Source organism: Thunnus albacares, chromosome 23, assembly GCF_914725855.1.
Source record: "Thunnus albacares chromosome 23, fThuAlb1.1, whole genome shotgun sequence".
In the NCBI taxonomy this organism is placed as follows: domain Eukaryota; kingdom Metazoa; phylum Chordata; class Actinopteri; order Scombriformes; family Scombridae; genus Thunnus; species Thunnus albacares.
In genome coordinates this window covers 15,351,074-15,364,254 of record NC_058128.1, presented here as the reverse complement: position 1 = coordinate 15,364,254, position 13,181 = coordinate 15,351,074, and the positions used below count along the sequence as shown (strand labels likewise).

The following is a 13,181-nucleotide window of genomic DNA, read 5'->3' as shown; positions in this document are numbered from 1 at the left end:
AGACAAGAGAAAGAAAACACTGATAAAACTGGTACCAAGGACATAAAGCAAACAGGCTTAGTGGCACAAAAACCAAACCCAGGACAGTGTGAACATACCATCTGTCTGCCTGCTACATACTGTACACCTTTACGCAATAGACATATGACACACGGTTCCTGAATGTGAACAAACATAAAATAAAATGATTTCTCTGCAGCTATCAATTGGTTCTGATAGCTGCTGCTGTGTGTATAGAGTTGTAGTATCATTTCAAATATAGGGTAAAATCTTCTTGATATCTTTAAAATTGCAAGAATCCAGACTCTAAAATGCTTGTATTTTGCACCCGGTGACTACATCTGCTTACTATCAAAGAGCAACAACTTTGTGATTGCATACTGGCAATAATTCCAAAACTGCAGTTTTCAGTGTTTTCAAATCTCATTTTGGAATGATATGCTTCTGCTGAAAAGGAAATGTGTTCAATAAAACTCAATGGGAAGCGGAGATAGTTGCACAGCCAAAAGATTGCATCTTTTGTGGTTATAGCCCCACTCTAAAGCCTATGGGGCATCTGTAGTGCTTTATCATCTTCAGACTTCCAGTCCACTGAGGCAGCTGCAGACACACATCCAGGCACACAAACACACAAGCATACCAATGCACATATGCACTGTTAAATACAAAGCAAAGCCACAAATATGCATGTGTGCTTGAATACACGCACGCGAGAGGCAAACACACACAGTATATGGGGATATCTGGGACAGGTAAGTATGGATCCAGAGACGGGAGGGGAGGGGGGGGGATAAAAGAGAAAGAGACACATGTGGAAGAAAAATAAAGGTGAAACAGACTGAGGCACAGATAGAGGGAAGTGGGCTGCAGAAATAAAGGGATAAGGGAAAAAAAAAGCCAGACAGAAAAGGGATGAATGAGCGATAGATGAGAAAAAAGAGGCAGAAAGTGAGATAAGGGTCAAGGCGTAGTGTGACCTGCTGTCACTGGAAACAGTTCACTCTGTGGGGATGAGCGGGAGAGTGCAGGGGGAGAGAGAGAGAAGAGGATACAAAGAGAGGAAACAGGAAGCAAAAGGAAACCAATTCGATACAACGGTAATACAGAAGCGTTTCTATCCAATTAAGACAAAAGCAGAGGAAAGAGGGTACAGCTGATGCCAGAGAGGTGTTGAAGGTGCTACGAGTGAACGCCCAGTCAAGGTCGGGCAATGGCGTCCACAAGCTTTCTGTCTGAAGACCTTTCAACCTCTTCCTCTGTCTCCGTCTCTCTCGCTGACATTAATCCTGACCGTCGTCCCGCTGATTAACTCCTGACAGTGTACTCAGTGACCCGAGCCGGACTGTGATGCTTCTCTCCTCAACTGAAGAGAGTTGAGCTGCACTTTCTGAGGTATTATTTTGTTTAAAGTATCTTGGCACTTTAGATACATTTAGGCCATGTCCACAAATGCATCTTTAGTCCTCCGCTGTCGCCTTCCATCCGCACTAAGCTGGTGATTTATACTACTAAAATCTAATCTTTCAGAAAATGCTCTGCAATGGATATAAAAGTGGATAAGCATATATATACAGTTTTTTTCTTTGAAGTGTGGACGGTGCATCAGCGCTTTTAGAAAATGCTCATCAATAATGGTCATGAGATAAATCTACACATATAGGGCTGGGTATGTTTTGTAAATTTTAAATACTGGTGTCAATATAATACATTTTGTAAATAATACGTTTTGATGATGGCTTTGGTGACTATACCAAAACATGTTTCTAACTTCTCAAACATAGCAGTGATAAGTCATCTTAGAACAAGCAACTACTTACGACTTAAATGAAGAAATATCTGATCAAAGAATATGTAAACAAGACCTGATGAAATATTCCATGCAAACTTTTGGTACTTTTTATTTTTGGAACACAAAAACAGAGGCCAACTGAAATTGGCCAGGCTGATATATTGGCTGATATTAGCTCATCACAGATAAATCAGTGTATATAAGCTGATAAGTTTTAAAAAATACAGAACAGAAATACTGATGTTATGTAACAAAATTGCATACATTTAACAATCAGAGAGCACTGACAAGTTTAGTTTCAACTGTAGAAAATCCTGCTAAGCACATATGTGATGGACACAATTTTTTCAAAACAGATTTAAGCAATCCTTAAAATATTTGTTTATGTTATGTGTTTATCTACAAAAAAAGAAAAGAAAATATATAAATGTTTTTCAAACTTTCAAATATTGATATCGCAATCTGCCTCAAAAATCCATTATTGGCCGGGCTACACCCAAAAACTACTGAGGTTTGATAACACATGGAAACATGTACATATATTTAATCCATGTAATGTGATCAGCTACTGTATGCTGATACACACAATTAGCATAAGACTGAGCCAAGTACAGCTAAGTACGTCACTGGCCATGTCAAAAGGGTCAAACCATGACGTAAGCCATTATCAGAAAACTAGAAGCCAAGAGAAAAGAAGAGATGTGATCATTTTCTGTTGTTTTGGCATTTCAGTGTGAACAAACACATTTTCCAAAGTTACCCGCTTTATTGTGGACATGTCCTTCATAAGACCATAATGGAAGGAGGAAGAGAAGCGATGCTCTGAGGAAAAACTGCCCCAGTGCAGATTTGAACTGAGGGTCAATCATCCCACAGAGAAATAGATTACACTGCAGAGCTAAAACAAAGAACTGGACCGAAGCGATCTGTACGAGTCTCCTCTGGTTACACATCCCCCACTGTGACTGCATGAGAGAGTGTTAGAAGCCACTTCTATATTCAAGAATTAACAGGGTCATTTAAGACAGAGACAACCACAACCATTAGCTCTCCACATTCTTAAATAATGCATATGTCCTCACAGCCTTCCGTGACAATTTATTAGCCATCAATAATAGATTAATGATATAAGATTTAACCTGAACAGAATATTACTATTCCTTTTTATTAGCGTGTTAATAATGAATTAAGCACATTGGTTTTAGTAACTCGAGGTTGAGGGGAGGTAGCTACTATCAAAGTGAGCTTAATAGGAAAATGGAAGCCTTGAGGTCATTACGATGCACTGGGTCATCCACACAACCGCTCCCACAAATCAATGTACACTTCCTTTATGGTCAATACATGTGAGCCTGGATTACAGCCACGGGACACAGATAACTGACACTGGACCAGTGCAGGCGATCATTTTTCTAGCGTAAATGAGCACAAAAAACAAGTGTCTCTTGGCGCATAAACAGCTCTTCTCGCCCGCCAATCACAGTGATTGTCAGAGGCAGACGCCCTTCGTTTATGAAAATAGCATGTCAGTCTTTTTTTTTTTCCCTGGGCCCACACAGATGACAAAAACACACACATACACACACACACACACACACACGTACGTACACACACTTCTGTTGGCTCCACTACAGGGGCGCTACTGATCAGTTAAGCTGCTGAATTCCTAATAGGACATATCCCATTAACCTCTCTCGAGCAGGGATCACAGATTGATATCGAGGCAGGGAGACCATAAACATACTGCACCACACCAGGCCTGCTAAAAAAAGGCAGAGGCTGTTTCATAACAGGGGAAGCTAGCCACCAAGTCCATTCAGTATTTAAAAAAGAAAGAAAAACTAAATCACTGGAAACTAGCCCTCTTACTTTAAAACTAATATGCAAAAGAACGCCTATTAGCAGTATGAGGAATTAACAGACGGACAAGCAGATGAAACCAGTAATTCATGTGAAGCAAATGTGAAATAATGGCCATTATAACAGCCAAATGCATTCTGGTAAACTGGAAATCACTCAGCCATCTCCGTGCAGAAACATCATCTCTCTACAGCAAGCACACTGGGACACCACTGGAGTGGAAATGCAGGAAAGCTACCCCCAGCTGCCTGTCTCAACATTATACATGGTTGTGGACTATTGCCGCATATTGGTTCCTATGTGTCACCAACTCCGATGGGATTCACCCAGTGTGAAGGTGAAAAGAAAAGAGTTTAATTTCCACAAAACACAACCGAGCTCACACAGTTGTCTCCTTTTCCTGTACCTTGTATTGTCGGATCGAAACAAACAGGCTGTTTGTGTGGTTCGGGTGTTTTCTTTTATAATTGAAGGCTCCGTAATAAATAGAGCATGATTTAATTGAATAACACAAACAAACCAGCGGTGGCATTTTTCCAACTCTGTCCTCACGTCTCGGGCCGTATTTGTGCTACAGTGCCTATTATTGTCAAGAGTGAATCAGCGATGAATAAAACGCTTGCTGAGCCTGGACATGTGACATATAGTATGTCACATGTCCATGTAGATTTATTTAACCCTACCACACACCGGGGAACAGCCTGTGTATAGTGGGCTAGGTAGTTAACGCTCTCTTGTGCTATTTTTTCTCTATTTTCTGCATCTGTTCAGTTCTCTGGGGAGCCTCCTACAGTGCCTTGCCATGTTGAATGATTGCATTGGACTAGTTATGTGTGCACACACAGAGGAGAAGGGGTGCTATCTCTGCAGATGGAGACGAGGCAGCGGGCGAGGAAGCAATTACAAGCTGGTAGGCTTCACCTCACCACGCCCCCCTCCCCCCACCTTTTCCCATACATCGCCCTGGGGCTTGCTGCATTAGGGAATCATGGGTATAATGGTGGAATGGGCCTCAGGGCCCCCTCCAAAACAACCTGCTAATCCCCTGTGGAGTGGGGGGTAGAGGGGGAGTTTGGGGGTAACAGGGCAGGGCGGCTGCCCCGACAATGAGTCCATCCCCTGACACGCGCCAGCACCCTCAACAACCCATCACCCCCTTCCTCCCTCCTTCACCCCCCATCAAACACAGCGACATCCCCACAGGGAGGAACCGGCGATGTCAGCCGATGGAGAGCAAGAAAGCCCCAGGCCCGACATCGGCCCTCCGTCGCAGCCACTCCTCCGGCAGGAACATTCAATCAGGCCACCGTGCCATTCTGTCTTTATCTCATGCTGCTAGTTTCCTTTTCCGTAGCGCTTGGTGAATGGAACGTGGTTGAATACTAAATCAAGCTCCTCCAATCAACCACCGGTGCAGAATTCAACCCGGATGTAAACTGGCTCGTTAAAATGGTTTAATTATGTGTCTAAATTATGATGAGCAATGACATGCTTGATTGGTTGTATCAAAGGGCCTTAATGAGGAGAAAGGCCTCACTCACTGTCTGTCTACAGCACTAACGCTACGTCTAGTCTAAATATGACACAATGTGACTGAGTCAAAGTGTGTTTGTCTTCTGTGACATTTGCGACAGATTATCCATTATCTACTTCCTCAAGTACGCCTTACATCCCAGACTCAGTTATCTCAACTAACTTCATGCCTCCTTGTATCTTCTTTTACTTAATCTCATCATCTTTGAGTCCAGAAACATGACTTGAATATGAAAGATCTTCCCTCTTGATTGAATCTAATATATATATATATATTTATAAAAAAGACAGCAGCATGAACATTGTTACAACAATAAACAAAAACAGACAAATACAACTGTCATACTACAAACCAGTGAACACATTATCCAGTTACTATGTATTACAAGGTCAAAAAAATCCAGTTATGATGCAATCCCATTGATCAAGAGTACTATTTTCTTGGTCCTTTAAAATTTACTTAAATTCCTCCATAGCAATCAGCTCTTCTGTACATTATTCCAGGCAGAAGAGGCAGCATATTTAAAAGATTTTTTGCCAAATTCTGTTCCAACTCTAGGGACCAACATCTGTATATGTAATGTTTCCATATCCCAAACCCAGCCAGTCCATTTAGGAATCAGATATTAACATCATCTCATCAATCTTCCAACGGCCTTGCTTCGGGTTAAAAACTAGCAATCACTCCACTGGTGGGCTAATGGGCGCCTTAATATCAACTCGCCGAGGGTCCATTCATATTTCATCAATGGCAGTGGCTTCATCCTGAGCCCCGCTTCGCTAGTAAGACAGATCGACATCAAACGGTGCAACCTTCCAATTAGACAGCGAGACGTTCTGATCTCATCTCGAACTGGTTGGAGATCAAATGTTCCTGCGTGGATCCAGGGAATTCCAAGCCCTCTCTGTCAAAAGGGGATAAAATGTTCACTGAAAGCACCTGGAGGAGATCACATTTAAAATGGCTAACGTAGGGACTTACTTGTACCAATATTTAGATATCACAGCAATACCCCAGCCTGGATATTCTTCAAAGACAAACCGAGACTGCACATTGAAGTAAAAACAGATGTGGATCAATTATGATAATTCTACTGAGGTGCTATTCAGCTCGATAGCATTTCAGGTATTGTTTTGCTGTAGAAGTTGTGGATATTTGTGAAAAGGCAACAGCTGCTCCTGCTGGCATGAATAATTTAGGATGAGATTCCATGTTATTTTCTGTGTCCAGACGGGGATCAATGGTCATTTCAGGATCATTACTGGTGTGAGGTTATTTTGCCAGTAGGATAAACATGTGGTTACCCTTTCCCTTCCAAAATAAGTCAACAACTTGGGAGTACAGCTGCCTTGTCTTGTGTAATAACACTGCAATAACCTTGCTAAACGTCTAGGCAATATGAAAATGTCTTTGATTTAACTGGATTATATGTTGAATGAAATTTTTTAAGGACACCCTTTAAAGCACGTAGTCTATCTGAAGTCTACAATGATCCACCTAAATGAATGACAGCCTCTCCAGACACTGATAGAAAATGAACAGCACAAACAAAACAGAGACCGAAAGCACATCAACCTGACTGAACTCCAACCACTTAACATGCTGAAGCTAAAGTTGTTGTTATCATAACAAAAAACCGACCTGTGCCAACCCATAAGCTTCTCGTCATGTCTTTGTGTGTGCGTATGTGTATCACGTAACCCGAATTTCACAACAGGAAAGCAACCTAGTTCCTTCCTCAAAAGAATCAAGAACCACAAAAGAAAAACACCACTGCCAAAACATGTCTTAAAAAATAAATCACAGCCAATTAAAGCAGTCTTATTGCTGTTATTGAGGAGGAGAAAAAAAGGGATAAAAGCCTTAATCCAATTAACAGGGCCCCCCTCTAGTTTGAGGACAATGGCAAGTATTTAGTGTTGGAAATAAATGTCCTCCTTTTATCCAGCCAAGTGAACTTTGGCAGCAGGTTTAAGAAGCTAAATGGAATAAATCTATTCTGCCATATCAAAATACGGAGGCTATGGTCTCCAGAGACCTGTCCTGCGCAGGATTAAGTATGATATAATGTAATTGCATGGTGACTCAGGTCAGATCTTTAGCACTGTGGGCAGAGAGAAGGGAAACAAGTCTATATCAGGGGAAAAATTTAGCAGGGCAGTCAAGTGACCAGACCGCAGAGCGTGATATGGAGAGGCCAAAGGCTAGTTCCTTGTTCACTGTGCTTCGATGATTTCAGGTCAAGGTGGCAAGGTGGCCCCTAGTGCATTTTTTTTTTTTGGACAGTAAGCAACATTTACATGCGGTAGCCTGGGAGTATTATTATGCAACCACATAGGCTACATACAAGATATTGGATTTACAGCAAATATGAAACAGCACAGTGGTTTGTTTGTTAATCCACAGCTTAATATCTTTTATTTATTTATTTTTTAACAGGCCACTTTTTTTCCTGGCATCCTTGCACAAATTACAAAATGATTACTGGCACGTTTCCACTGAGGCTGTGGGATCATGTAGGGACTAGAGCATCACACACAGAGCAGACCAGTATCTCTAGGGAATATTATTATGAGACATTTAAGCCGCCTCTCAGCAGTTGCATCTCAATGAGACCCCCTTTTTTTTTTTTTTCGGGTAAAAGACAGGCAAAGAAGAAATTCCTACCACACCAACAGAACACAGTCTGTGTGGAGGTTTTTTTCCCCCCCACATTTGGCTGTGTTGTTGTCCCTTGTTTGTCTCACTTCAGTGTTTGATTCACAGCCTCCCACAGCCTGGAACAATGCACTGTAGGATACACACATTTATTTCCAGGACCTCTCAAGGTCCTCAGTAATCTCAAACCTAAATACACTTGGATTAAAAGAAGATTTATTCTTTTGCTTTTGCTCAGATTTGTCTTTCTTTCGAGGAAACGACACAGGTTGAGCAAAATTGAAGAAGCAACTGACTGTGGTAAAGCAGCTGTTTCACCCCCCCCCCCCCTCCCCTCATTCAAACAGACACAATATAGCAAAAGCAAATACAAAGCGCTTCGGAGTTAACATAGCAAACTAGTTTATTCCCTGGCAATGCAAGGGGTAAATAGGGCAAAGCATGAGTGGAGGGGGAAAAAATCAAAATGTGGCTCTTCATTTGGCAAACCATGGGGGGTCAGAGCGACAACCCTATGCTTTGCAATGTGGCAGTCAGATGAAATCCAAGCTCTCATCATGGGCTGTTTGAAAGACAGCTGATGCTGCCTTTTATTTAAATTAAAAAAAAAAAATCACTCACTCACTATAGGCTGACCATTCGCACTGGTGAAAATCAGTTCACCTCTCTACACACAACATGCCCTACAACTGAATGCGAGTGAACGCAGAGGACAGCAGTTTAAAAACATAAAGGCAATAAACTTACCGACGCCGTATTTTTCATGCTCTGTAGGTATCCACATGTTTACGGTCGGCACATTTAAGTGAGCGGTCGGAATAGCAGCGAAATGCAGGTTTTTGGTTCTGTGTAACGCATTCTATTGGTGTGCTTTCCTCCAGTCTGTAGCAGGAGTCATTGTTTAGGTTTCAGAGAGAGAAAGCGCTGCTGCTGCCGCCGCTGCTACTGCTGCTCGTAGTGTAGACGTGACGCTTTCTGGTGCTGTCGGAAATAAAACTATTAGGAAGTCAGCGCACTGAAAATGGCCCACTAAAATTGGATTTTCCATGATTTCTGAGTTGCGTGACGTAAAAGGGCAAAGAGTATGAAAGCTGTGCTAGCATGTTATATTAAAATTGATGTATTTAAATACATTTTTACTATTTATGCTATTCATTTAACATCTAGTTCTCAGTTATGTTAGCACAAACGCATACTAATAAGTCTTGTGAATGTGTTAAGCAACCAAAAATAGCCTACTGCGTTCATAGGCTCAGTCAAATGTTTTTCCTTGTTGACATTTTTGTAGCAGTGACGTTAGCTGTTCATATATTTGCTTGCTGAACGTGCCCGTCATTGCTGTTTCTATTGGTGCTAGTGGATGCCCATTACCATTAAAACACACATTAAGCTAGCCAGATGTTCGCTTAGGTCAAGAGAAATAGACGCTATCACACACCAAATTCATAGAACATAATGAATTCTTCACTAGCTAAAGCTAAAAAAGATAAAGATAAAAAAGATAAGGTAGTAACCTACAGGCTAAGTTTAAGAAAAAAAACACCACTAGCTAACATTCTTTCTTTAAAAAATATGCTACATCAGGGATTTTAGCATATTTAAAATGTCAGTGCCTCCAGTTTGGTAGCTTGTCTAGCATTTTTACAAAATGAATTCCCATCTTCTTCTAATAGTAAATTTCCGGGAAAAAGTGTAACACATAACTGCAGTGTTTCATTATGAATGTACTGACTTTAGCTGACATTGTCTAACCTTGCCTATGAGGAAATCGGACCATGTTGCTAAATCCACCAAACATACAAGTCTTCAGGCCAGGGTCAACAATTCGTTGTAAAACAACACAAGTTACTGTTATAATGTGACAAAAACCTACATTAGGCCTCTTCTGTCTTCCACGCCACTGCAAAGTTACGAATTGTTTCATTACTCCTAATACAGGGCATCAACCAAAGCCTCCAGCCTACGTTTTTAATTCCCTATCATCACAGCTATAGACTAATTGAATGTGAAAGTTAGAACTGAGATTCACAAAGTCGGATGTAGGAATTCCCGAGGAACACTTGAATGCAGCGCATCGCCAGCGCAGCGAGAAACGAGAGCAACGCATTCTGGGGCTTGTAGTAGCACTAGTAGTGACGTCAATGTGGATGTGAAGGTCCCGTTATCCATAACATGTTTACTGTTGAAGACACCTTAGTGTATTCTTTTGTTTTTGACCTTGGTAGTGGTCAGGAATGATATTTTTCAATAAGAAAGAAAGAAAGGCATGTAAAGACAGATTTAAATTACATAGGAGGTGTAGTGTAGACCCCTAATTTCAGGGTAAACATGACCTTGTAACAGTGGAGAGTGTGTATGTCCCTTTGTGGACGCACAGGCCTTCTACTGGGACAACTAGTCCATGAAAAATACATGAGACTCTGTGTGGAGGTAGCAGAAAACTGGAGGGAGTTCCACAGCCAAAATGAAAGAGTTCAACACACAGCTCTCTGGTGTGTGTGTGTGTGTGTGTGTGTGTGTGTGTGTGTGTGTGTGTGTGTGTGTGTGTGTGTGTGTGCGCATGAGAGAGTGAGTTTATACATGTCTGCATCTGTATGTGTGCATGTGTCACACATTTTTTATGAGCAGGCTGTCTTCACCCTCTAATACATAAATTGCACTCATGCACTCCATTCTAATGCATGTTCATTTCCCATGCTGCAAATGGTGCATTAAAATGCTTTGAAGTGTCAAATGTGCCCCTCTGTCTCATCACCAGTTCGCATGTCCACTTACCCATCCACCTTTGTAGTTTATATGGTGAATTATGAATGGAGGTGCCATGAAAAAGCAAGCAACCTGAGGCTTTGTAGGTTAAAGTACCTATGTGCCATTTTCTTATCTGCCCTGTTCCTCTGAACTGTACACAAACATATTGTATGTGCAGAAAATGCAACAGAATAAAACTTCTAATTAAAAAGCGGACTAGCAGATAGAGCTGGATTAATTTTACAGTGCATTTCCATGTTGCTCTGCTTCATCCCCATTTGGCCTCCTTCGATATTTCTGATTGGAGAGGTGGGGGGTTGTGGGTATAGGCTGGGGTGTGGGGGATTGTCGGAATGTTCTACTCTACATATGAATAAATCATAAGCCGGGGAGCAAAGTAAGACAGAAACCCCATGGATTCATCCCTGAGAGGACACGAGATTGGAGCCAGTGAGCTCTTTTAGAAAGTGGAAACTAGACTGTGTTCTACATCAGTGAATCAATGCAGGAACTTCGGCTGCTGTCACGTTTTGGTTGTGATACGAGGGGGGGTTTGGGAAGGTAAACAAGAAAATAGAAATAGGGCAGATAAGATAGACAGTGCTGTCAAGTGCTTACAGCTAAATGTGACAGGACTGCTAGGGCATTGTGTTTTACTGTCAAGCCTTTGTTTCACTTTGTTTTTGGAGCCGAACCTTCAATCATGATCATATTAAAGACAACAAGTCGAGCCAGAAATCTTGGTATAATCATGGACTTTGGTCTAAATTTTAACCTCCACAAAGACAATTACAAAATCAGCCAAAGTCGATAAGAGTGCCGCAGTCCATAAAAATTGAATACAATATTCTCAGATCTTTGCACCAGTTTGTCAAAGAATTGATTTTAAAATACAACAGTTGGTTTGTTAAAGCACTGAATGGTTTAGGACAGGTCTTCTCACAAAACTAAACATGGAGAAGCAGCATTCCATGTCTATGCACCATATATCTGGAAAAAAAAAATCAAGATTTAAAACTTTTCTCACTGCAAAGGGTCTTATATTAAATTAAAACTGGAATTATTCATTCATATCTTGAACTGCAACTGTTTTTACGCTCCTGTTTAATTTGTTTTGTTAAATTTTAGCTCATCTTAATCTTCTATTTAGTTATATTTATTTATATCTTGTCTTATGTCTTTTTTTATGTCTGATCTAGAGCCCTTTAAATTGTTTTATTGTTCCATTATGCTGTACAAATAAACTTGCTTTGCTTTAAATGTCAATGGAACATAATTACCAAAATTTTGTCATTGTGCTCTTTCAGTTCAGGTTACAATGAAAGAGTTCATTTGCTGAATGTAATATTTTGAAAAGATGGATAATTGCCTGCTTTCTAGCCATACTAGTGGCATGGCTCTCAGGATAGTGATGTTGGTGTGTTGGTTTGGTACAGACTGAAGTAATAATATAACTACAATAACTACAGGATGTGTTGCTATGAAATTTGGTACAAATATCCATGGTTACCAGACGTCTTTATGACTTTGATGATTCCCTGATCTTTCCTGTAGCGCCACCAGTAGGTTCACGTTTATCATATTGGAGCCGCTATATGGTTGTAAACCCTTGGTTGTCTGCATCTAAAATATACTAAAACTGTGTTCATACTGTAAGGACAAAATATAAGGGCAAATGTACTCTCATGAAGCCATGTGACACAGAAAGCCCACAGGCTGACAGAGAATGATGCAGTGGCAGCTGGGGGGCTGTAGATGGAAAAACAGGGGGGGGGAGAGGGATCAGAGGTGGCATATCTGTTCACTGACCACACTGTGGAAGGATTATCATGGTAGACAGAGGGCAGGTCGAGTCACCCGGCATTCTGCTCAAGGTGCTCAAATTATTTTTTTTCTTTCTCCTTCCCTTCATCTCCTCATCTCACGCTCCCATTTCCCCCCGTATCCATTCCCAGTGCATTTCTTCATGTTTGCTCCAAGTTTCATCAGGGGGGACCCATATGTTCCCTGCAGGGAATATTCATAGTTGGAACTGAAGATGATGGCGGGAAGATGGAATCGGCCATTGCCACTTGTCCAGATGGGCTCTAAAGATTGCTCAGCATTTCCGCCGCTCAACCACCAGTCTCTTTTTATCTCTGGCTCATGGCCACAAATAAATGGAACATCTGTGAGGCATAAATCAAAATGGCTTGGATGAAGAGAAGAGAAGAGAAGAGAGGAGAATTGTAATATCTTGCACTTTTGTTTTAGCATCAGCCATTTCTTTGCTTTTTGAACATAAACAAGTTGTATCTAACAAAGGCGATGAGAGATGACATTGTCAATGATGTGCTTTAAAGCCATAGTAGAGCTTTCAAATTTAATATGGGAACAACCTCATCCACCCCCTTCAAACCACTCCATAAGTTGAACCAGTTTATTTGTCAGAAAGTGAGACTATTCAAGGCTGATTTACTCTGCTGGCCATTTGGAGCAAAAATGACACCGGATTATCTCAAGAGACCACTGCCCATCGGCTCTTCTCAGCACTTCTCAGCTTTGATTTAATTCACACCAGGAAGTGTAGGTCAGATGGGGGAAAAAACATAT

At 41.2% G+C, this 13,181-nt stretch overlaps 1 protein-coding gene across 6 annotated transcripts in view; it reads right to left on the bottom strand.

Annotated features, from left to right (window-relative positions):
- dock4b (dedicator of cytokinesis 4b) overlaps nucleotides 1-9,677 on the bottom strand; it is a 120,114-nt gene extending 110,437 nt beyond the window's left edge. For 3 of the 6 annotated variants that reach the window (XM_044342927.1, XM_044342932.1, XM_044342930.1), the window contains exon 1: nucleotides 9,594-9,677. In XM_044342927.1, coding sequence (XP_044198862.1) covers nucleotides 9,594-9,639 — 46 coding nt within the window. In that variant the 5' untranslated portion in view covers nucleotides 9,640-9,677. Of the gene's footprint in view, nucleotides 1-8,588; nucleotides 8,968-9,593 lie in introns of those variants that run through there. The other 3 variants (XM_044342928.1, XM_044342931.1, XM_044342929.1) reach the window with 2 other exon arrangements.
- Between the last annotated feature and the right edge of the window lie 3,504 nt (nucleotides 9,678-13,181).